The 26,316-nt window shown below is 39.6% G+C and overlaps 1 protein-coding gene across 6 annotated transcripts in view; it reads left to right on the top strand.

Moving 5' to 3' along the window:
* The first annotated feature begins 6,891 nt into the window (after window positions 1-6,891).
* The window catches only part of LOC106548799 (solute carrier family 22 member 2), a 34,929-nt gene continuing 15,504 nt past the window's right edge, over window positions 6,892-26,316 (top strand). Inside the window, exons 1-5 of one of the 6 annotated variants that reach the window (XM_087718219.1) lie at window positions 6,892-7,338; window positions 9,344-9,523; window positions 10,235-10,937; window positions 13,823-13,926; window positions 23,197-23,351. In XM_087718219.1, the coding sequence (XP_087574345.1) occupies window positions 10,524-10,937; window positions 13,823-13,926; window positions 23,197-23,351 (673 nt within the window). In that variant the 5' untranslated portion in view covers window positions 6,892-7,338; window positions 9,344-9,523; window positions 10,235-10,523. Of the gene's footprint in view, window positions 7,339-8,756; window positions 9,022-9,343; window positions 9,524-9,982; window positions 10,938-13,822; window positions 13,927-23,196; window positions 23,352-26,316 lie in introns of those variants that run through there. The other 5 variants (XM_087718217.1, XM_087718222.1, XM_087718220.1 and 2 more) reach the window with 5 other exon arrangements.

Below are 26,316 nucleotides of genomic sequence, written 5' to 3'. Positions count from 1 at the left end.
AGCCTAGTGAGATTGCAGATAGCTGGCAGGCAGCATAAATAGCCTGCAGTACTGCATTCTAACCACTACGCCATCATTTAAGCACCCCCCACCCTTAAGCGCAGTGCTTGAGTAGGTAGAAGCCTCAAGGACGACCAATTGATCCCCATTTTAATGTGTATCGTACCTATTTTTTCTACAGTAAGTTATAGTTGCACCACGTTATCTTAGGTTTACTCATCCTAACAGTGTTTGTGCAACCTACGTCCCAAACTGTAAACTTAATCACACATGCTTGGTTTGCCCAATCCACTGAACTACAGATTGACCAATTGGACCACGCAGTATTAGATACTGAATTCCAGAAATTTCTTTGGGAGAGTTGTGGGTATGCATGTAGCATACAGGTAGTCCTTGACTTACAACATTTCGTTTAGTAAGCATTCAAAATTACAATGATACTGAAAAGGTCACAGTTAACGACCTTTGCAGCATCCCCATGGTCATGTGATCAAAATCCAGAAGTTTGACAAATGGTTCCTATTTATGACGGTTGCTGTGTTCCAAGGTCACCTTTTGCGACCTGAGAAGCAAAGTCAATGGGCAAGCCAGTTTCACTTAACAAATGGGTTACTAACTTACCAACTGCAGTGATTCACTTAACAACTGTGGCAAGAAAGGTGATAAAATAAGACAAATACCTCACTTATCAACATAAATTTTGGGCTCAATTCTGGTCGTAAGTCAAGGACTGCCTGTATATCTTTTTCTGGGATTGTTCTGTAGCCACGGAGAGAGGAAATTTAGCTGCTTTTTAAGGAGTTGCAAATGGATACTATATTTGTTCTCCTGCATGTTCCAAGCCTTCGTTTTTGAAGTGAATCCACAACTTTTCTAACCAACCTCACAAAACAACACTAAATACAAAAGTAGCATTTAGTAACTACAGCCCATGTCTATACTCTGTGATACTGTCAAGACTGCTGATTTCAAACAACAACAAGGTACCAGGTTTGGAATTAGGAATATGGTGAGGCTTCAAGACAGACCAGGCCAGAAAACACTGCAAGGACTTGTGGAATTTTATTTTTAGAGAATCCTATCCCTCCCCCATCCCCACTCCATTACACCAAAGAGAATCTAGATGGGACAATATTGGATTTCTCTCTATCCTTAAGGTGACCAGATTTTCAGATTGGTAAAGAGGGACACCATTGATTGGGGGGGGGGGGGGCTTAATTAAAATTTTTATATTTTGTCAAAAGGTCACACAAGGCGATTATATGACCCCAGGACACTGAAACTATCATAAATACGAATCTGTTGCCAAACATCAAAATTTTGATCACGTGACCATGAGGATGCTGCAATGGTCGCTAAGTGTGAAAATGGTTCGCTAAGTGAAAAATGGTCGCTAAGTGTGAAAAATGGTCATCAGTCACTTTTTTCAATGCCATTGTAAATGAACTGTTTGAAAACTAAAGCTAGCTTGCATTATAATGCCTTATGCTAGCTTACATTTTCAAGAGAGAGAAGCTAAACTCCTTATTAGAATTGAAATAGAAATGAATAGAGTAGAGTAGAATAATAGAATAGAATAGAATAGAATAGAATAGAATAGAATAGAATAGAATAGAATAGTTTATTAGCCAAGTGTGATTGGACACACAAGGAATTTGGTGAATATGCTCTCAGTATACATAAAGAAAAATAAAATAGAATACATTCATCAAGAATCAGAAGCTACAACACTTAGTGATAGTCTCTCTCTCTCTCTCTCTCTCACACACACACACACACACAAACACACACACACAAACACACACACACACACACACAATCCTCGGGATTCACTGGGCCGTTTATAAATTCCCCCTCCTGTGCAATCACTCCTTCAGCCTCTTTCTGGATTCGCTCTGAAGTTTTTAAAATTACCTCTTCTGTATAGAGACCAGGTTATCAGCCACGTGAGACATACGCTGTGTTTCTATGGCACAGTAATCCCCTCCCCAAACAACACGCAATGCCAATTTAGAAGCCCCGAGCAGCCGAGGCGAAGCAGCAGTCTGGGGGGAGGGGGAGGGGAGGGGCTGAGCTTGGACAGCCTCGGAGGCAGCCGCTAGCTCTGAGAGAGAGAGAAAGAGAGAGGGGGGGAGGGAGGGGCTGCTCAAAGCAACAGAAGAAGAAAAAATCTGTGAGGGAAGCCCGCGGTCTCCACATAGAGTAAAGTGTTCTCCTCCCTCAGCCATTAGCAACAGCTCCCAAGGACACACGGGCAGGAATGCGCTCGGCCTGAAGAATATACGCTCCCAGTTGCTAGGAGAGCCTCAAGGCGGCTGGAGGCTTTTTCGTAACTTAAAAAAAATCGGGACTTTAAAAAAAAATGGGACTTGGGACAAATTGTTCAAAAGAGGGACTGTCCCGCTGAAATCGGGACATCTGGTCACCTTATCTATCCTCCCTCTCAGGGTTAAGCTGAGGTTTATGGAACTGATCTTGCATTTCTTTTTTCACACTATTACTATACTCCTCTATGGATGCTTAAGTACATCTGCGTTGAGTGCTTGCTTGTCTGAAGTGATTACAGTACATAAGTGCTGATCCTTGCTTGGAAAAAGCATTGTTGCAACAATAGACAAATAGAGGACAATAGTTCTCAGTGAGGGAGGTGGAGTTTCTAATGGCCTTCTGAGAACAATAAGAAGAGGTCTATAGGGGCAAATCTGATGGCAGCTGAGCAATAGTCAGTTCACCCAATGTGAGTTTCTTTCTTCCACCCCACCCCCCCACTTCACAGTCACCATATGATCTCAAATAGAACAACTTGCAAATGGAAAACATAATACAAGCAATTCTTCCAGCCAAAGAAAAGCTAGAATTGTCAGCATTGGCTCTCCAGCTTCACCACCACTTACAAAATTAGGAGAGCATACAATCTTTCTTAAACCTGTGAGTACATTTCTACTTTAAAAGAGGTGCTTGAAAAACCAAGCAGCTCTGTAGCAAATATCAGAGATTATATACAAGAGAGATTGTCCTTGCCTTTCCCAATGTCCTTGCAAAAATAATGGTTTAATTTTTAACCACAGCAGTCTGTCAATATACCTTCCAGTTCTCATTTCTCATTAGCAGATGAAGAGGAAGAGCAAGTCCCTTACTCTTTTTAATGAGTGGAGGCCCCACTCATTGCTTTGAGCCAAATTTATTGTAACTGCACAGAAGGAAAACACATTGTTGTGCTTATTGGGCAAAGAAGGAGAAACAACTTTCAGAATTTGGTCAGATAATGATATCCCATTGCAACAGCACCCTTCCTTGGCACCCAGAACCATCTTTGTCCTATCTAATCATAACAGACAAAATGCCTATAAGTGTTCTCACAACTCTTACTAGATGTTCCCCTTCTGCTTTATCAAACTGTATAACCTGTTGCTTTGCATCAGGCTAGTTCTTTTTAGCAAGCTGAAGCCATTTTTACTAGGCCAAGTTACCTCTTCGATCAGCTTTTCTCCTTCAGAGGAAGCCTGAGAAATGTAACACTTTGCAGTATCCCAGTTCTAATGCATCCTCCTCCCTCAGCAGAGATGGGCAATGTCTTATGGGCTGTGCCTCTTCTTGATCTTGGAAATGGGTGAAAGTTCAAGAGATGGAGCAATGACCAAGAAATTGAGGGAACTATATCAGGCATATAGTTTTTTCTTTGTCCTTTTGAGCAAATTTTTTTTGGGGGGAGGGGGGTTTGAAGGTTTTTTTGCCAGGGCGGCATGGTGGACCCTGTTCTTTTTAAAAAATAAACTTTAAAATCAGGTATGTCTATTTTAAAATTTATGCTATTTGTTTTAAGTCTATTTTAAAGCTTATGCTATTTGTTTTAAGTCTCTTGTCTAAGCTATGTCAGCATTTTTTGGGGGGGCAATCATAAAGAAGAGCCTTACGCTTGGGTCTATGTTGTGTAATGCATATTTTCAAACTGACTGGTTGTCTAAATATAAAGTACCTTGCACAGTGTTTCTGCAGGGATTTCATTGCGAATGAAAAGATTTCCTGTATTAAAAAGCCTTCTTCATTAATTCTGATATACTACCCAGGCTCGTAAAATTCATTGTCACAACAATACTCTAGTCAGAGGAGAATAGTTCTCAGTGATGGAGGCAAAGTCTCTACTCGCCTTATGAGGACAGTAAAAGAAATCTATAGGACTAAATTTGCTAGAGCTGAGTAGTGTTTAGCTTATGCAATGGAAGCTTCTTCCTCTCTCTTCCCTCTTACAGACTGATCTCAAATAAAACAACAATAGCAACTTGCAATTGCAAAACATAACACAAGAAGTTCTCCCAGCCAAAGAAAACCTAGAATAGTCAGCATTGGCGTTCCAGCTTAGGAGAGCACATAATCTATCCTAAATCAGTGAATAAATTTCCATTTAAAAAATGGTACCTGAAAAAGCTGGTAGCCTGGCCCTATAGCAGGGACCCTGTTTCCTTGAAAATAAGACCTTCCCAGATAATAAGCCCAATCGGGTTTTTGAGCACATGCACTAAAATAAGCCCCTCTAAAAATAACCCCTTCCTGAAAATATTGCAACATAGCAGCAGCCATGAGGTAACCACACTCGCCGCCTCCTGAACCTCAAAAATAATAAGACCTCCCCAAAAATAAGGCCAAGTGCTTATTTGGGGGGTTAAAAGAAAATAAGACCCTGTCTTGTTTTTGGGGAAACACAGTAAGTATCCATTTTCAACAGGGATTATCTTGGGGCCTATGTTATGAGATATACATTTCTCCATTTCTTTTCCACATTCCTTTGCAAAAATCCTTAAAAGAATTCCCATTTGAAAAACCCTTCTTGATTAATTCCTATGTGTTCATCCAATGATTGACCTTGTGGATGCTTCATCACTGGAGGTTTTTAAGAAGAGACTGGACAGTCACTTGTCTGAAATGATAGAGGATCTCCTGCTTGAGCAGGGGGCTGGACTAGAAGATCTCCAAGGTCCCTTCCAACTCTATTCTGATATTTGATTTGATGCGGAAAATAGAAACACGAGGCTGTCATCATCTAGGAAATGGCAGGTCCGTGTTATTAGTACATTGGAGACTTTTGAGGTCGAAAGGCTATAAGTTAAAAGATTTGCTACTGTAGAACATCCCTGTACCCATATTTATGAGATAACTTTGTTGTCATTGTGGTTATACAGTAGTGAATTCCTACATTTGTTTAGATCACTAAGGTGCCCTATAATTGTTACATTCTATAGGTCTATTATGAGTTATATCATGATTGGTGATGCTATAAATTATTAGTATGGAGGATTTTTTTTAATGCAATAATGATTCTTTACATAATTTTGTGGGAGATCTGGATGATGTCAATGTCCACATATAACCGTTTCATATCTTACTGTTGTTTCTTTTTTATTTTTACTGAAAAAAGGGAAAAATTGAAGAAAGATTAGAGGCAGTAACATTATGAAGGTCATACATTCACCCAAATGTAAAATTAGCAAATAATGTATAGCTTTACATATTTGCAAGCAATAGGGGCAAGTATTGGAAACAGAGCTAATAGATAGCCCTCAGAAGTGTGCACTACAAGGCAGTAATCTAAAATTGTGGGTTTGGCTAGATGACATAAGGAACAATGATAAATGAAAGACAACACCTAATTGCTTGTTAATCTGATGGCTATATGAGCCAATCTGCTATTTACTGATCTTCAGTTTATATTTATGTTGTACCCTATTACACTTTAGTAGTTATATATTTTAAAACACAGTTTTTAGAATAGAAAGTACTTGCAATAGTGTCAAGGGCCTTTAACGAATTTCTATGGTGAACCTGATAATCCAACTAAATATTCCACGTAAAATAACTTGACCTCTTTTCCAACAGATTGTCCAGTTTTGCTGACCAACAGAATGCGGTGGCAAAAGTGCATTTGCCATTTTTCCATGAAACCCTTATAGATAAGAGTAAAACATGGACTGGGTAATGCTACCATTGTGTTTGTGTGTATGTCTTCAAGTTAGTGTTTACTCTTGACAACTGCCAGGTCCAATACCTGCAGTTTTTTTGACACAATTTCAGAAGTTGTGTGCCATAGTCTCCTTCCTAGGGCTGAGAGTGACTCGCCCAAAGTCATCCAGCTGGTGTTGTGTCCAAGGCAGGACCAGAAATGACGGGCTCCTAGCATGGTCCCTTAACCTTTGTACCAAAATGACTCTAAACTGCTATTAGTTGGGTATAAAACTACTTGAACAATCATCCCAGTACATCAACGACTCAACTTCAGAAATAAGAATTGAATTGAACACCAGTTCAGTTCCATCCTAGGCTCTGATTATAATCATAAATAATTTGGATGAGGGTTAGAAAGCACAATTATCAAATTTGCAGATGACACCAAAGTAGCATGGCCAACAACACAGAATAATATCAAGATTCAGCAGGACCTTGACAATGGGCAAAAAACAAGATGTATTTCAAGAGGGACAAATGCAAGTGTGAAAGAAAAATGAGATGGAAGAAATGGAGAAAACCATAATGGGCAGCAGTACATGAATAATGGTTCTGGGTATTTTAATAACTTGCAAGTTAAATATAATATTCAGGGTTTTCTTTTGAAAGATGCAATTCTAAGCTGCAACATCATAAGCACAGGATCAAAATCAAGAGATGTATAGTTGCTTTCTATTTTGGGTTGGTCAGGCAACGTCTAAAACATGGCATCCAATTCCAGGGAGTTGAACTTTAGGAAGGTCATTGATACAACTGAGTGTGTCCAAAAGATAGCAACAGCAATGATAATCATGAAATTTTCCTACCTGCAGATTGGGAGGAAGATGGTTTTCCCAATTTACTTTTTTATTATCTCTGGGTCTCTTACCAATGTACTCCAGGCTTATGACAGTCTCTCTGACCCAGCATGGGAGGATCTGCTGCAGAGACTGTGAAATTGGCAAAAATATATATTGTCCCTCCACCTTAACCAGTAGGAATCTCTGCTGCTTGCTGAGCCTTCCACACCACTAAAAATAGATTCTTCTTTCTCTCTTCTCTTGAACATAAGCACTCATACCCCCACACATGAACAAACAGGCCGGATTACAGCTGTCTTCATACCTTGACCCTGCAACTCTCCCTGAATCAGCCAAACAGAAGAACTTGGTTGAGAAGTAAATACTGTAGATTTAAGTCTATGGCCGTCCATTTTCTAATGGAAGCAATTCAAATTATTGCTTCTGCTTAGTTGAGAAATATCTGTGTAAAAGTAAGTGGAATAGGGGGGAATCATCTACACTTTATCTACACCTTAAGAAAGGAATTGATACCACCGAACATCAGAAACTGCTCAAACAGGTAAGTATCTAACAGGTCGTCACAAATCTTTCTCTCTTCTCTCTCTCTCTCTCTCTCTCTCTCTCTCTCTCTCTCTCTCTCTCTCTCTCTCTCTCTCTCTCTCTCTCTCTCCTGCCTAACCTTGGTTTTCCTCTAAAAGAAGCAAAAGATTGTCGATTTTCTTATAGATTCAAGGTAGATTTAACTAACCAAGTCTGTTTTATTAAAAGTTCTCTTTCTACATCTAAGAAATTTTGAATGTAAGAATATAAAGTTTTAGATAAAATTTAACTTGTAAGTTGAATTATTTTTTACAACTAAATTGCAACTAAATAATAAAGAAAAAGGAATAGAAAAAGAATAAATACAATTACAACAAAATTATATACATAAAACTGCTTCTCACAGATGTGTATATTTGCATACATTTGCATACATTATACATTTATAGTAGTGGTGGGTTTCTATTATTTTTACTGCCAGTCAAGGCCGAACTGAGAGCAACCCACCTCTGATTTATACATTTTACACAACAGTTCCAATAAACATATTACATGTGATGAATTTGAGGTTTATATGTATAATATTGCAATACAATCTAATAGAACTATAATTCAACATGGATAGGAAGTGATATCTGATCAGTAAGTGCTGCATTTTTACTTGGAGGTTTGTTTTTGAGACCAAAAGCTGAAAAAATACACTTGTCAGCTTTAATTGGAGGAAAAAAAGAATTGGAGGTTCTATTTTTTCTTACTTTATAAAGTGAAAAAGCAATGTAACAGCCTAAAGAAGAATGATGAAAGGGGTGAAGAACTTGGAAACAAAATCCTATGACGATTGTTTAAAAGAACTGAGCATCTTTGCCTTAAAGGCAAGGCAGCTATGGGGAGGCAGGATTGCAGTCTTTCAAGGAATGTCCCTTCCAGTGACTTTCTATTAAGAGTTTATCAACCATTCATGATAAAAAAACAAGTGGTAAACAATCAATTTTTAAAAATAAGACATTACTGGGAATAAAGTGAAAATTGAGACATTGAATGAGGGGTGTACAACCTATGTGCAGCCCCCTCAATACCCTGAGAGGTGAAAATTATGGCAAAATAGCTTATTTTGTTTCCAAAAATAAAAGATAAAATGAGGTCAGGATGCCTCACAAAACAATCATTCCCATTTCTGCACCTAAAACATGCCCCAATCTTTTTTTTTTAACTTCCCCACATTACAGCACCAAAATGTAGCAATTCAAAAGCATGAATTGGGACTGTTTTTCAGAATTTGGGAGAAAATTTTAAAAGGCATAAATGGGAGCTGCCTGCTTTCCCAGGGCTCTTAGCTACCAGTTCAATTCCCCTAAACTGTCTCAATGAGTTTGGGCAAATGCAATCTAATGAAGACACTGTACAATTCTTTATGATGATGATGATGATGATTTTACTTTTGCTTTACTTACTGTTTACTTCACTGGATTTTAGTTGTAAATGTCTGGGGATCTTAGCAGTTAGGACAGGATGCAAATGCAATAAACAAACAAATGGTGTGTTTTGTGGAATTAGTGTCAAAGAAACAAATATGCCAATCTGGATATTGTCTATGTGAAAAACAACACAAAACTGACTGCTACATTTGAAAAATGTTTATAAGGGGTGAAAAAGTTGCAGTATCGATTATTCATGGCTACAAATGGGCATAAATGAAAATCGGGTAAGCTATATATTCATTTTTAAAATAACGTAAACATGTGTTTAATTAGTAAAATTATATTAAACTGCTATTAAGTGGGAAAACATTGTTTTGAAATATATGTATGAATAAATGAAATAGGAAAGTTTTTTTAGAGGAGTGCTCAATTCTGCAATAGTTAATGAAAAATGAAGATAAGTTTTAGGAAAAAGTATTAATACTGCTGTGGTAGCAAGATTCTGATTATAGAAATTCAAATTGTATTACTTAGATTGTTAGCAGGTGCTAAATAAAAATGTTGGAAATTAAGCAATGGAGATCCATTATGTCTTTGTTGACTTAGGTATTTCAGAAGTTAGAAGATCCCTGGATCAATTAGGATAACACACTTCCTTATTAAGAAATATGTGTATGTGTATGTATACACAGAAGCGATGTGGTGGCTTAGTAGCTAAGACGCTGGGCTTGTCGATCAGAAAGGTCAGCAATTTGATGGTTCGAGTCCCTAGTGCTGCATAACAGAGTAAGCTCCCGTTACTTGTCCCAGTTTCTTCCAACCTAACAGTTCGAAAGCATGTAAAAATGCATGTAGAAAAATAGGAACCACCTTTGGGAGGAACAGTGTTCTGTGCACCTTTGGTGTTTAGTCATGCCGACCAAGTGATCATGGTGACATCTTTGGACAGCGCTGGCTCTTTGGTTTTGAAACAAAGATGAGCACCACTCCCTAGAGTCAGAAACGATAAGCACATATGTGGGAGGGAAACCTTTACCTATGTATACACAGATATACACTCACATAGTGTCCATATTATATAATATGTATGTGATTTGTGTATACGTTGTTTGGACTTTTAAAAAATAATAAGAAAGTAGTATTATTGTAAAATTGTACTAATCTAGAGTATTAACAAGTAGCTGATAGCTCTGTTGAATAGCTGTGAAAGTCAAATTGTAATAGAGTCATTGTACCTCTCTCCAGATTGCCAGTCTATCGCATGATGGATTTTTCCTAGAATATTCATTACAGGGTAAATTAGGGACAGCATTTGAATAAATGTACTATGGAATGCAGAGTACGTGATTATACAAGAGCCTCCAACACTGGATAAATATTCTAGGAAAGCAGGAGAAAGAGACTTTACCCTCCACCAGAGGTTTGTTGAGTGCACTACTGGTGTTCACACTGATATTTGCCTTGATGAATAAATTCAGATTGTTCACTTGGTTCCAGTTGATTTTTCACCCACAACAAGCCAGAGAAATCATGATTTCTGGAAAACTTCATAGAAGCTTATAACCAACCTGGTTGTCTGCTAAATAAGTCAAACAAGCCACTAAAGATATTTGATGCTTACTGAGATGATCTTCCCTCTGGTGAAACATCTATAAACATTGCAATGGATGGCTTAATCATTCATAAATTAACTCTTTATCTTGGGGCTAAATGCCTTGTTGTATAAGCACATCTCTTTTCAGTACAATTTAATACTGGATTGCAATTGACTCAGCCTTCATCCAAAATGCCTGACTTTGATGATCTTTTGGAACACATTGGGGAATTTGATTTCTTCCAGAAAAGGATCTTTTTTCTCATTTGCTTTCTCTCAGTTCTCTTTGCCCCAGTCTACGTAGGAGTTGTTTTCCTAGGGTATACACCTGAGCACCGTTGTCGGACTCCAGGAGTTGCTGAATTAAGCAACCGGTGTGGCTGGACTCTTGAAGATGAACTGAATCACACCGTTCCCAAAGGGACATCCAACGAGGATACTTTCACCCCTCAATGTATGAGATACAATGTCAACTGGAATGAAAGTGGGCTGAGCTGTACAAATCCCCTGGAAGACTTTACCAGACTAGAGAACAGGAGCCTTCTTCTGACCACTTGTCAAGATGGCTGGCTTTATGATGCTTCAATCTTGTCCATTGGGACTGAGGTAAGGTCTTGCAGTTGTTTAAAATATTCAAATATAACATAAGATTTTGTTTTTTTTAAATATATGCCATGTGTCATGTTTTTCCACTTGGATTTATTCAGCAAGAAAGTAAATGTATTTCTCCCATGGCTTCTACAAAGAATTCTAGAATATGCTTCCTCAGACTTTGTAAACATTATAATGTGCAAATCTAAACTGATTTATCTCTCTCTCCATTTTTGTGCACGCACATGTGTACATGTGCTTTGATTCAATGTTTACTCCCAGTGATTGCCTGGACTAATACATACAGTTTGGTTACAAGATTTGGAAATGCTTTATTACTGCTTGCTTCTTAAAGCTGAGAGGGAGTGAATGGCCTTAAAATGCTCTAAGTTGTGTTGGGTGAAGCCAAGCACTATTTGCTAGCATGTGAAATTAAGAATTTTATATAGCAATAGCAGTGGACTTATATACCGCTTCATAGGGCTTTCAGCCCTCTCTAAGCGGTTTACAGAGAGTCAGCATATTGCCCCCAACAATCTGGGTCCTCATTTTACCCACCTCGGAAGGATGGAAGGCTGAGTCAACCCTGAGCCGGTGAGATTTGAACCGCTGAACTGCTGATCTAGCAGTAGCCTGCAGTGCTGCATTTAACCACTGTGCCACCTTGGCTCTTTCAATGACAGATTGTATATTCGGGGTTGTTTTGTATTGGGATGTATATTGATTTCTTTCAATTTGTTGACCACAATTTTCTCCCAAATTTGCTGGCATAACCTGATTAGAACTTTTCTTTTTTTGCTTGCTATATCTCAGTGGGTATTCCATATCTTCCCATAGCCTTCCAAATTGATAATGACCAGAAAGCTGATCTAACTTTATCTTCTAGTCCTAGAGGTTTTTGTAACTAGGGAATATCTTCCCAGGCATTCTGGATGTTGATATCTCTACTGTACTCTTCAACATACTCCTTCAATTTTTGTTTGATTGCTTTTAAATTATTTGTAATCTCTTCACTGCAGTCATTCACTGAATTCAAGGTTGGAATTAGTTTAGAGATGTTTTTTCCATGTCTCTTTCCATCTTCAATGTCTTCACAGATACCGTTATACCACATTTCTGCTCTATTCTGATACTTGTTTGAAAACTCATAATCCATAAGGGGAGGGTAATCAAAGATGACAAAGCATTTACTGGTTATGACATTAACGCATCCACAGGATAGATAACTGGATTAAAGACAGCTATAATGTCTTGACTACATGTATGCATGTTATATAATCCAGTGTTAATATTGTGGAAGATATCCATATTTTCTATAGTTATGAAGAAACACACTTGTTATTTTTAAAAATGCTGAATTGTTATTTCCTCATTTTGAAATCCCTTTGACATGTTTTCTGAACTTGTGGTAGTAATTTCCTGGACTGTGACTTGCTCCTCTGGAGATAAGAGTGGAGGACCTTCAATTGCTACAGTTTAGTTCTGCACTGTTTGTCTTGCCTAACCTTTCTGTGGATCAGAGCTCCTAGCAGTGGTGAAATTCATTTTTTTACTACTGGTTCTGTGGGTGTGGCTTTGTGGGTGTGGCTTGGTGGGCATGCCAGGGGAAGGATACTGCAAAATCTCCATTCCCACCCCACTCCTGGGGGAAGGATATGGCAAAATCTCCATTCCCACCCCACTTTGGGGCCAGCCAGAGGTGGCATTTGCCGGTTCTCCAAACTACTCAAAATCTGCGCTACTGGTTCTCCAGAACCTGTCAGAACATGCTGGATTTCACCCCGGCTCCTAGATATCATTTCTGCAACCTCTTCCCTGACAGTCCCAATTTCTATCACTAAACAAAGCAGGTATTAAGTGAAAAATCAGGTGACTGCACCATGTACTGACCTCAATTCTGATAGTCTCCATCGCAGTTGTTAGAACAGAACCATGCCGTCATTAGGTGATTCGCTCCTCCTGCCTGATGCTCTCACTTCTGCTTCACTTCCTCTCAAATGTCCACCTCTCACCATCTTTGGCCTCTTGACTGCCCTCGTTCTGCCATTCCGGCTGCCCCCAACTGACCTTTGCCATGTTCTTCACCCAGTTGGCAAGGCATGCCTTGTCTGGCCTTTCACAAGGTAGCTGCTAGAATGTGAGGCCTTCCCAAGGCTTATATGAACATTTTTTGTTTTATTTGCAGAGTGAAATTTCCCAATAGGTATAACAATAGCAAAAGCAATTGGACTTATATACCGCTTAACAGTGCTTTACAGCCCTCTCTAAGCAGTTTACAGAGTCAGCCTGTTGCCCCCAACAATCTGGGTCCTCATTTTCTTGACCTAGGAAGGATGAAAGGCAGAGTCAATATTGAAATAGTCAGGATGAAACCCTGGCTGTGTATAGAGTTAACCTGCAGTATGGCATTATAACCACTGTGTCACCACAGCTCTTGAGGAGAAGTCATATTTCTGGCAGAACACAAATGAGATAAGGGGGGAAAATTAATTAATACATGCATGCATACATACATCTATACATACATTTTGCTAAAGAGTATATTCCTTTGTCTTTCTTAATTGCTTGAATCCCAACAGAAAACTAAAGGTCTGACCTATTCAACAATAATTTAGTGCAGTGTTTCTCCACCTTGGCAACTTGAAGATGCCTGGAGTTGAAGTCCAGACATCTTCAAGTTGCCAAGGTTGAGAAACACTGATTTAGCGGAATAAAACCAAAAATAACAACTTGAAGTTGTTCTCCTAAATTTGGAGCAAAACAGTTGGCAGGGTGGGTTGTGGGGATGAATCTGGTTTATTTTGATTTTATCTGCTTCCCCTTTACTTGGAGATTTCTCTCTGAACTTAACTATCTTAATGATTAGAACTAATTTTACTTCTGATTCTTTGTCTCCTCAGTTTAACTTGGTTTGTGGAGATTCCTGGAAGCTAGATATGTTTCAGTCAGCTGTGAATGGTGGGTTTCTGGTTGGATCTATATTCGCCGGCTACCTAGCAGACAGGTGGGTCCATCATTCAATGTTGTTAAAACTAAATACGAATAACAGAAAGTAAGGATTGGTGAAATGAAAAAAAACCTGTTCTGAAAGTGGGTGAGGAAAACTGAACTGCCTCCACTAAAGTGGAAGGTTTTAAAAATAAGGGAACAATTGATTTGGGATGCAACTGTTTCGAGTTTCGAGTTTCATTTTATTTATATGCCACCCTATTCCCTGCGGGACTCAGGGCGGCACACAAACCCAAGGAGGGGAAGGGAAAAACACAAAAACTACAAAAGTACAGGGCATTTAAAAAACAACCAACATCCACACGATTCGAGAGGGGAAGGGAACTCATCGACCCCAGGCCTGCCGACACAGCCAGGTTTTAACGGCTTTTTGGAAGGCCTGGAGAGAGGTGAGGGTCCGAATCTCTGCGGGGAGTTCGTTCCAAAGGGCCGGAGTCGCTACAGAGAAGGCCCTCCCCCGGGTAGTGGCCAGATGACATTGGCTGGTAGACGGAACCCAGAGGAGGCCTACTCTGTGTGATCTAATGGGTTTTTGGGAGGTAATTGGCAGCAGGCGGTCTCTCAAGTACCCAGGTCCAATACCATGAAAGGCTTTATAAGTGACGACTAGCACCTTGAAGCGTATCCGGAGACCAATCAGTAACCAGTGCAGCTCGCAGAGGATAGGTGTAACGTGGGTGTACCGAATAGGTGTAATGTGGGTGTAACTGAATTGAGACAATACTGAAACGAATATTTTAGAGATTGGTTCCAGGATAATAGTGATTACGTCAAAGAATCAAGTTGAAAAAAATGCTGAGAATATTTTTGACTAAGAAAAAACTTTATGGAAAATTATAAAAGCTGTGAGAATGCTGAAAGCCGGGAAGGCTGCAAAAAAATCATACACCAAAGAAATATTGAAATATGGATGTGGTTCGCTGATGGTGTATTTGTGTACTTATTCCTGCACCTATTTCTGCTGGTTTGAAAAATGTTACTCCTAAAAATTGACATTGCTTGTCAGAAAGTCACAGATGATGATCGTATAAACCCAAGGCACCTCCACCGTCATAAAAATATGATTCAGTTGCCAAATATCTGAATTTTGATCATCCACAGGGATGCCACAGTGATTGTAAGAAAAATGGCCATAAGTCACTTTTTTCAATACTGCTGTAACTTTGAACGGTCACTAAACTGTTGATAACTGAGGCCTACCTGTATGGAATTTTTGTGACAGTATGGAATTGAAGTTTGGTTGATATATGCAACTACATGTGGTGTATGATTTAAATAAAGCATGTTGACAATACATACATTGCACAGGAGGTTAGATAAGTATCCTTTTCTATTTAATGTCTTTATGAATAAAAGCATAAGGAATGTTTGTGATGGTGATGGATTGGTAGAAGATATGAATTCAGGCATATTGTTTTTTGTCAATCAGGACCTGAGTGTGAAACAAAGCAGACGGTTCTGAAAAGTAACATACCGAAGACTAAAGTAATTATAGGTTCTACCTCAGAGGTGGTATTCAACAGGTTCTGACCAATTCTGGAGAACCGGTAGCAGAAATTTTGAGTAGTTAGGAGAACTGGTAAATACCGCCCAACAAGCCACACCCACAGAATCGATAGTATTTTTTTTTGAATTCCATCACTGTTCAACTTGTGCTAGCTTTTTGCAATTTATGAGAATAGGTCTGCATATGCATATACAAACTTGTATAATATTAGGTTTTACAGCTGGTGTCAATCAACCAATGATGAGGTTTGGGCTGAATAGCCAAGTCTAGTTTTTTGGTGCTGTTGCTCATTTTGAAGATATCATCCACAGCTGCCTACAAACATCAGGATGCCAGAAAACTAGACCCTGGCCATTCAATATGAAACTTCATCTCTGGTTGGTATTTGTATAAAGTTATACATACACTTAGACTCCCATATAGGTGGTGTATATGGGCATTTCTGGATACTTTACACTTCTAACTGAACTGAAGAATTGAACATTTGATAATCTAAGTGAGTTTAAGCAAAGCTTAAAAAGGTAAAGATAAATGTTCCTCTCACCCATATGTGCTAGTCGTTCCCGACTCTAGGGGGCGGTGCTCATCTCCATTTCAAGCCAAGAGCTAGCACTGTCTGAAGATGTCTCTGTGGTCATGTGACCGGCATGACTAAATGCCAAAGGCGCATGGAACGCAGTTATCTTCCCACCAAAGGTGGTTCCTATTTTTCTACTTGCATTTTTACATGCTTTTGAACAGCTAGGTTGGCAGAAGCTGGGACAAGTAACGGGAACTCACTCCGTTATGCAGTGCTAGAGATTCGAACTGCCAACCTGCCCACAGATCAACAAGCTCAGCGTCTTTGCTACTGGGCTACCGCATCCCTTAAGCAAAGCTTAATGGAGTACAAATGTTTTTACACGGTCTCTTTATCTTTCACACTGCAACATCAAATAAAATATAAGCTAGTGTGCTAATATATTGTTATTACAGTTTGCTATCCATAATTATTTGAGGCTTCCAATTACAAGAAGTAAGTACTTATTGTTCAAACTTACGATGATGCTGAAAAAAGTGACTTATGATCAGTCCTTGCTTTTATGACTGCAACCCTCTGGTCATGAGATCAAAATTTGGGAGCTGGCAATTTCCATGTATTTACATAATCCCCATTTTGTGACCTTTCCAGCTGGATTCTGGCAAACAAAGTTAAGGGGGGGAGAGATGAATTCACTTAAAAGTCATGATTCACTTAATAACTGCAGTGTTTCACTTAATGACAATGGCAAAAAAGGTTGGGCACAACTCACTTAAGTTACTTAACAGCCACATCACTTTGTAACAAAAGTTCCAATCCCAATTGTGATGGTAAATTCAAGACTACTTATAATACCACTTTTCCCTGAAAATAAAACCTCCCTGGATAATAAGCCCAATCGGGCTTTTGACAGCATGTGCTAAAATAATCCCTCCCCCCCAAATAAGCCCCCCCCTGAAAATATTGCAACATGGCAGCAGCCATGAGGTGACCATGCTCACTGCCTCCTGCACCTCAAAAATAAGAACATTTCCCTGAAAATAAGGCCAAGCGCTTATTTCGGGGGTCAAAAGAAACCTCTCTTATTTTTGGGGAAACATGGTATCTATTTCAGAAGTATTGTAAAAGAACAGAATAACGGACTAACATACAACTACAGGTGAAGTATAATATAGAGGAACAGACCTTTATGAAGTTTGGAACACATCTACATATAGAGTTCATGTCTTACATATTTGCTAACTATTCTGAATTGGCCTGGATAGTCACAACTTAGGAAAATAACCTTACAAGGAATTATCTGTTTTTTTAAAAATCCAATATTTGGGAGGTTTTGATGGGAAGAATAAACAAAAATTAAAATCTGGCACTCAAATTTTGGCTTGCAATGACCTTGTACTATTTTATTTGCTTTATGTACCTGCAGGTATCATTGTCGTTTTGACTTGTTCTTTGTTGAGTTTCTTAAAATTTATTTAAAGCTTGTTAAAAAGACCAGTGGTTAAAAAAAAAAAAAAACACTTTCCTCTGGACGAGGAGAAGAGAGGATAAATAAAATAAAGCTTTATTTATTTTTCTTTCCATGGTGCTTTGTTCTTGAATATGTTGTTGTTTTCCAGTGTATGATTCTCAGTGGGATTTGTTAGCTTAGCTGAAAGCAACAGGGATTCCGCTATTCCTCGCCCTAAGAAGCTAAAAACGTTCCCAGTTCCTTCTCTCACATTTCCTGCCAAAGCTGCACCATCCTTCTAGTTTTCGTTTTTAAAAACTTTATAGAATCCCTCTTGTCTTCAAACTCTTACCCTAATACTCAAATTTTCATCCAACTTTTTAAAATAAATATATATGCATTCATGCTAGCATGCTTTCAGGATAAGCATTTTTTTGCAAAATGCAAAAGAGTAAGAAGCAATAATAAAATATCTATGGGAATTCTCAATCATCCAGGTCATGGTTGTTTCAAAGGTGCTTTTTGTCCCAAAAGGCAAATGAACCTATTTTTCTTTGAAAATGTTTCACTTCTTAACCAAGAAGGTGTGGGATACAACCCTACCTATCTCCTGTTTACAATGGAGTCTTTTCAGAAGTTCCAAGAAGGTCCCATACCCATTTACACTCTGATTCAGGTGACCCTGAGGACACAGAAAAACCCACAAATAGCCTCAATGATTCTCAAAGAACTAACAGCCAGATGACTGCAAAGAAGTCAGTCAGAACTGAAGAAGCTTCGTGGATTTCCAATTTTGGATTTCTCTGGATTTTCAATTTCCAAAGAATAAAGCAAGAAAGTCCAGTTGTTCTTTTGGGGAAACAGGAAGAAACTATTATTTGTTTTTGTAGTGACAAAAAACATTATAGAAAGTGTTTAACATAGTTCATTCTCTCCCTGTATTCCTGTCTGTGGCAAACATCTTGTAAGATCAGGAATAGATGGCCCATCGCCATTATGAATACCAATCTAGCAACAACATGGTAAAATTTCAATGTCATGATATTGTTAGAAGAAATATCCATCTGGTTCAGTTCCAAGCAGGGAGAAAGAACTGGAAATATGAAGGCTGATTGAAAAGATGGTTTAATGGTGAACAGAACCATCAAGCACATGGTCCTGGTGCAGCTGACTATATGGAGTGGAGAGTGAGGGTTATTTATATCCCCTCTTGGGCCTTGCCCTTGAGCTTCCTGTTCCTGTGCAAGAAATGTATTCTATTGGCTCTAGTCAGATTCCCAGGGGGCCATGTGGGGGTCATGTTTGTCTGAGTCAAGTGGTTGAAGTCTGGAGGGTGATGCAATGTCCTCGGGTGATTTTGCAATGCAGTGAGCCCTGCTGCTAGATAATCCTATTATGTCCTGGAGAGTCATGTCTTAATCCCATCACTCTGAAACTAAAGGTATTTTGTTTTGTAGATAGGCTGGCCCAGTCCTTCTCAATGGGCACCAAATATTTTCCAAGAGCAGGGAGCTGAAGCTCTGAGTTTCTGTCTCCCTTAAGATTTCTATTTCTCTTTTAGGGGGAAATGCAATATTCTACCTATTTAATATTTCCTAAAATATTTCATTCTTCTAGTAAGAGTGGGTGCTAACTTTCTACAATTGTTTGTTTTCCCCCACCCCAATAAGTGGGAATTGTGAATTGTAATTAAGGTGACAATTTTTTTCCACTTTATTCACAAATCTAGAAAAGGCCCTAATTATCTCCTGGATTTTAATCATTTGTGGGTAATGATTTAAGAGTAAATTACTTCTGTTCCCACACTTAAAAGTCTAGGTTATTGCTTTATTAAACCTATGGAAATTGTTTCAACATATATTTTGATTTAGGGTTAAGGCAAGACTTTTCTCTCCTTGTGCCAAATGCTGCTGGGGCCTCATTTATTCATCCGTACTTTAAAACCATTGCTTAACAGCTTTTTTAAAAAACACGTGCTTGAGGAACAAACATACATTCATGCACATAAACATATGTGTATACACTATGTCCCTTTGACTGATAGGTATCAGGATTATTGAAATATTTTTGCCTTCTCTTCCAGGCTTTGTAAAGTTGTATTACTCTTAAAACTGGTGAATAAATAAAATAAAATTAGAGTGCAGATATAAAATTAGAGTGCAGATATGCCTTCCGCATAGCCTAAGGTGACCAGATTTTCAGATTGGTAAAGAGGGACACCATTGACCGGGGGGGGGGGGTGGCGGGCGGCGGCGGCTTGATTAAAAATTTTATATTTTGTCAAAAGGTCACACAAGGCGATTATATGACCCCAGGACACTGAAAGCATCATAAATATGAATCTGTTGCCAAACATCAAAAATTTGATCACGTGACCATGAGGATGCTTCAACGGTCGCTAAGTGTGAAAAATGGTCACTAAGTGTGAAAAATGGTCATCGGCCGTTGTAACTTTGGTCACTAAATGAACTGTTTGAAAGCTAAAGCTAGCTTGCATTATGCTAGCTTACATTTTCATGAGAGAGAAGCTAAACTCCTTATTAGAATTGAAATAGAAATGAGTAGAGTAGAGTAGAATAGTTTATTACCCAATGATTGGACACACAAGGAATTTGTCTTCGGTGTACATAAATAAAATAAAATAAAATACATTCATCAAGAATCATAAGCTACAACACAGTGATAGTCTCTCTCTCTCTCTCTCTCTCTCTCTCTCTCTCTCTCTCTCTCTCTCTCACTCACTCACTCTCTCTCTCACACACACACACACACACACACACACACACACACACACTCCTCCTCTGGATTCAATGGGGTTTAGGAAATCCCCCCACCCTCATACACTCCCTTTCTTTCTTTCTCTCTTCCCTTCTCTGGATTAAATGGGGTTTAGGAAATCCCTCCACCCTCATACACTCCCCTTTCTTTCTTTCTCTCTTCCCTCCTCTGGATTCAATGGGGTTTAGGAAATCTCCCACCCTCATACACTCCCTTTCTTTCTTTCTCTCTTCCCTCCTCTGGATTCAATGGGGTTTAGGAAATCTCCCACCCTCATACACTCCCCTTTCTTTCTTTCTTTCTTTCTTTCTTTCTTTCTTTCTTTCTTTCTTTCTTTCTTTCTCTCTTCCCTCCTCTGGATTCAATGGGGTTTAGGAAATCTCCCACCCTCATACACTCCCCTTTCTTTCTTTCTCTCTCCCCTCCTCTGGATTCAATGGGATCCAGCGAAAGTGCCCCTTCCGCAGCCCAGCTGCCGTTTCTGCTACTGAGGGCGGAAGGGGAGGAGGAGGAGGAGAAAGATAAAGTGAAGGCACGATCCCTGCTGCAGCCGAGGCGGGAAAGGTGTGTTTTGACAAGGCTTCCACAGCGCTGTGGAAGCCCTGCGAAAGTGCCCCTTCCCCAGCCCGGCTGCCGTTTCTGCTACTGAGGGCGGAAGGGGAGGAGGAGAAAGATAAGGTGGCGGCACGATCCCTGCTGCAGCCGAGGCAGGAAAGGTGCGTTTTGACAGGGCTTCCACAGCGCTGTGGAAGCCCTGCCAAAGTGCACCTTTCCCTCCTCGGCTGCCGTTAACACTGGAGTCCGTTTCAGTCTTCAAAATAACTTCCACTTGCTTCCGGGGCTCCCGCCGCCCGGCAGAAGCCCCTGAACCATGTGGAAGTTCTCGGGCGGCTGCTCCCTCGCTCTCCTGCCCCAGCGATCCCAAATTCATTCACTCAGCTGGGGCGGGAGGAAAATCCTTTTAACACTGTTCTCGGGCAGTTAAAAGGATTGTTAAAAGGATTTTCCTCCCGCCCCGGCTGAGTGAATGAATTTGGGATCACCGGGGCAGGAGAGCGAGGGAACAGCCGCCCGAGAACTTCCACGTGGTTCCAGAGCTTTTGCCGCCCGTGCCAGCGCAGCACAGGGGCTGGCTGTGAACCCCGCAAAGGGGGAAAAGGGGGCTGTCTCCTCCCCCCAGCGCCTCCCAATTCCCACGGTACCAAATCATAACATTACATGAATATGATTTACTCACCACCAGTGAGTAAGCGCAGCTGCAACCCCAAAACAAAGACGAAATAAAATGGAGACTCGCGCAGGCGTCCTCAGCTAAGGAGTCCAGCCAATCAGTGAGCTGGTTGGGATGGAAAATTTTCCATCCCAGCCAGCTCACTGATTGGCTGGAGTCCAGGCCAATTAAATCAGTGAGCGGCAGGCTGGGCTGGCTTAAATTTGTAGGTAGGATAGAACAGAACGATGAGCCAGCCCAGCGAGCTAGCAGCTGATGGGCGGGAGCTGCGAGCGCCAAAAAAAGCGTGCTTTTTTAAAAAAGCGTGCGGGACGCGGGAAAATGTATGAAAAAGCGGGGCTGTTCCGCCAAATGTGGGACGTCTGGTCACCCTAGCATAGCCCTTAAAACCTGGCTGTTCTGACAGGCCTGGGGCTAAAGACTCGCTGCCCCACTTCGAATGGTATGATTGTTGTGCTTTTAACTATGTATGGTTTTATGTTTTTGTTATTCTGTTTGTATTTCCCCTCCCTTTTTGAGTTGTGAGCCGCCCTGAGTCCCTTCAGGGAAAAGGGCGGCATACAAATAAAATTAAACCTAAACCTAAACCTAAAATCTCATCAGAGAAGAATAATAGAAAATTGGACCTACAATGCTTTATATTGTTGTGAACATTGCCTCTCTGTGTTCAGATTCAGTACTGTTAATCAAACACCATGATTCAGGCTGCTTACTATTGTGGAACAAAAACATGTATTCATTTAGACAAGGCTGCTCTGCTAGTGGTTTTTTCAGCCGAGGCAGAGATGGATACCTCATAATCTATTTTTATTCATGGTGTTCAAGAAAATTCTTAAGTAACTCAAAACTTTAGTTTAGGACACTGCATTAATCTAGCATGGGGCTAGGAAGTGTGGCATTCAGTGTGTTGTAGGAGGCCAGTCACAATCTTAGCAGGATGTATTAATTATAAATCATCAGAAGCCTAATTTTGGGGGGGCAGAATATTTTATATGAGCAGAACAAATTTGAATCTGGTTTTAAAATTTGCATGTTGCGTGAACTCAGGCAGAAATGCTGAGCCTATAAAGAGCTAAACAAATTTGATAGAATGAGACAATTGGAAGGTACTTTACGAGTCCATCTCCTACTCAGGGCAGAACAGGTAATCCTTGACTTACGTTTGATTAGTCACCATTCAAAGTTACAACAGCGCTGAAAAAAGGGATGTATGACCATTTTTCACCCTTCAACCATTGTAGTATCCCCATGGTCACATGATTTACATTTGGATGCTTGCCAATTGGTTCATATTTATGACAGTTGGAGTGTCCCGGGGTCATTTGATCACCTTTTCAAACCTTATGGCAAGCAAATCAAAGGGAAAGCCAAATTCACTTAACAACTGTGATACTAACTTAACAACTCTAGTGATTCACTTAACAAAGTCATGACATGGGTCAAAACTCGCTTAACAAATTTCTCACTCAACAACACAAATTTGAAGTTCAATTGTGATCATCAGTAGAGAACAACCTGTAGCCCTAGGGCAGTGTTTCTCAACCTTGGCCACTTGAAGATGTCCGGACTTCAACTCTCAGAATTCCCCAGCCAGCGAATGCGAATGGCAAGCAAAGTCAAAGCGAATGCTGGCTGGGGAATTCTGGGAGTTGAAGTCCAGACATCTTCAAGTGGCCAAGGTTGAGAAACACTGCCCTAGGGCATCTTAAATAGAGCTTCAGCATATGATTTTCCTTGTATCTTTCTGAGCATGTGTATCTATTGCTTTTCTTAATGCAGATTTGGACGAAAAATAAGCCTTTTAATTTCTGTCCTGGTAACTTCAATCTCTGGAGTACTTGTTGCCTTCTCACCAAACTACTTATGGTCTGTGATATTTCGTTTCATCCAAGGCCTGTTCAGCAAGGGCAGCTGGATGGCCGGTTACAGTTTGCGTAAGTATGACACTTTCCTACAGATTGGAATTCTGCAAGAGGACAGAATCTAACATATTAGTGGAACCCATTTAACTCTTTTAAAAAAAGAGTTTTAATCTTTAACACTGTTTCCTAAATTAGTAGTAATCAAGTCCAACTCTAATAAATCAAACCTATTCTTGAAACTCAAAACTAAAATTTTGAATACATTTAATAATTCCAGGAAAAAGATGTCTCTGAAGCTTTAAGAAATATTTTATATTAGATTAAAGAAAAGGATAAAGGTTTCCCCTGCCCAATCATGTCTGATTCTAGGGGGCAGCAGTGCTCATCTCCATTTCTTAGTTGGGGGAGCCAGCATTTTCCAAAGACTTCCGTGATCATGACGCTATGCCAAGGAACATGGAACTCTGTTATCTTTCCATCAGTGTAGCAGGGCTGGGTTTCGACCGGTTCGCACCGGTCCCTGCGATCCGGTTGGTCGCCGAACCCGGAAGTAAGTAACTTCCGGGAACGGCGAAGCCCCCCCCGCGCCCGCGCACGCCCGCACACCCGCGCCCGCTCCTTACCCGGTTTTTTCGAATTTCGCGCTTTCCACGCATGCGCAGAACGCCTGCGCGATCCTCCAGGAGCAGCTGGAGCATCGCGCAGACGCTAGTACACATGCGCGCGCCACGTGCATGCACGCACACGTTGCGTGCGTGCGTGAGGACACCACGTGCGTGCACGCGTGCACCGCGTGCGTGCGTGAGGACGCCGCCGGCCTCGTTCCAACCGATCCGGTTGGAACAGGGCGAGAAACCCACCCCTGCAGTGTAGGAAATATTTATCTATTCAATAAGTATTTGCATGCTTTTGAACTGCTAGTTGGCTAAGTTGGGGCAAAAACAGGAGTACCCCCATGTGGTACTTAGGTCTTAAACTGCCAACCTTTTGCAGCCATATTAATTTGTGATAATTTTACTACAATATATATTAATATAGGCTTCGTTCTCATGATCAGATTAAATTAAATTTATCCATGATGATCCACCAGCATGAAAGCTGCTGTTCCTGCCACAGTCCCAATGCCAAAAATCAGTGTTGTTCCTATTGAATGTCTACAGGACACATTAGAGATAAGGAATGATGGATTTCCCCAGGCTTGTTTCCCTCTTTTCCTCTCCCGCCAAACATTATCACCTGGGGGAGAAAGATACATCAATCATGACGAGGTGGGATATCTATATCTATATCTATATCTATATCTATATCTATATCTATATCTATATCTATATCTATATCTATATCTATATCTATATCTATATCTATATCTATATCTATATCTATATCTATATCTATATCTATATCTATATCTATATCTATATCTATATCTATATCCGTCTGTCTGTCTGTCTGTCTGTCTGTCTGTCTGTCTGTCTGTCTGTCTGTCTGTCTATCTATCTATCTATCTATCTATCTCTCTATCTCTCTATCTCTCTATCTCTCTATCTCTATCTCTATCTCTATCTCTATCTCTATCATCTCTCTCTCTCTCTCTCTCTCTCTCTCTCTCTCTCTCTCTCTCTCTCTCTCTCTCTCTCTCTCTCTCTCTCTCTCTCTCTCTCTCTCTCTCTCTCTCTCTCTCTCTCTCTAATCTTATATATATATAAGATTTTTACAACCCCTGGTAAGCCCCAATTATGGGAGGAAGCTAACTGCTTCCATCATCTGTCCTTCGGCTCGTCACAAGAGTCCATCACGACAGAAACCCAATATTTTTACTGTTGCCTTTGTTATATTTGTGTTTTTTTATTTGTATACTAGGCAGAGATCTTAGCCATTAGGCCACAGGCTCTTATCCGTTATCAGCGAAGCCAGGGTGAAAGGTATCTATTAGATTTTTACAAGGGGTTGGAGCACAGGTTCGATTCCCAAACATGGGTATGGCTAGCTGATGAGAGCTAAATAGCTTGAAATAGATCTATACTAGTCTCCCTTTATTTATTTATCAGCATAAATATAACAAAATGTAACAAAAAGGCAACAGTAAAAAATATTGGGTTTCTGTCTGGATGGTCTCTTGTGACGAGCCTAATGACAGAGAGTGGAAGTGTGACCTTCCTCCCATACTTGGGCATACCAGGGGTTGTGACTTTAAGTATATATATAAAATCTATATCTATATCTATATCTATATCTATATCTATATCTATATCTATATCTATATCTATATCTATATCTATATCTATATCTATATCTATATCTATATCTATATCTATATCTATATCTATATCTATATCTATATCTATATCTATATCTATATCTATATCTATATCTATATCTATATCTATATCTATATCTATATCATCCATCCATCCATCCATATCTATATCTATATCTATATCTATATCTATATCTATATCTATATCTATATCTATATCTATATCTATATCTATATCTATATCTATATCTATATCTATATCTATATCTATATCTATATCTATATCTATATCTATATCTATATCTATATCTATATCTATCTATATCATCTATATCTATATCAATATATCTATATCTATATCTATATCTATATCTATATCTATATCTATATCTATATCTATATCTATATCTATATCTATATCTATATCTATATCTATATCTATATCTATATCTATATCATCCATCCATCCATCCATCCATCCATCCATCCATCCATCCATCCATCCATCCTTCCATCCTTCCATCCATCCATCTCTATCTCTATCTCTATCTCTATCTCTATCATCTCTATCTCTATCTCTATCTCTATCTCTATCTCTATCTCTATCTCTATCTCTATCTCTATCTCTATCTCTATCTCTATCTCTATCTCTATCTCTATCTCTATCTCTATCTCTATCTCTATCTCTATCTCTCTCATCTCTATCTCTATCTCTCTCTCTCTCTATCTCTATCTCTATCTCTATCTCTATCTCTATCTCTATCTCTATCTCTATCATCT

The sequence above is a fragment of the Thamnophis sirtalis genome, unplaced genomic scaffold (assembly GCF_051295495.1).
Source record: "Thamnophis sirtalis isolate CommonGarterSnake01/CBP01778 unplaced genomic scaffold, rThaSir2_p1.2 scaffold_6, whole genome shotgun sequence".
NCBI lineage: Eukaryota > Metazoa > Chordata > Lepidosauria > Squamata > Natricidae > Thamnophis > Thamnophis sirtalis.
This window is presented reverse-complemented; position numbering and strand designations above follow the sequence as displayed.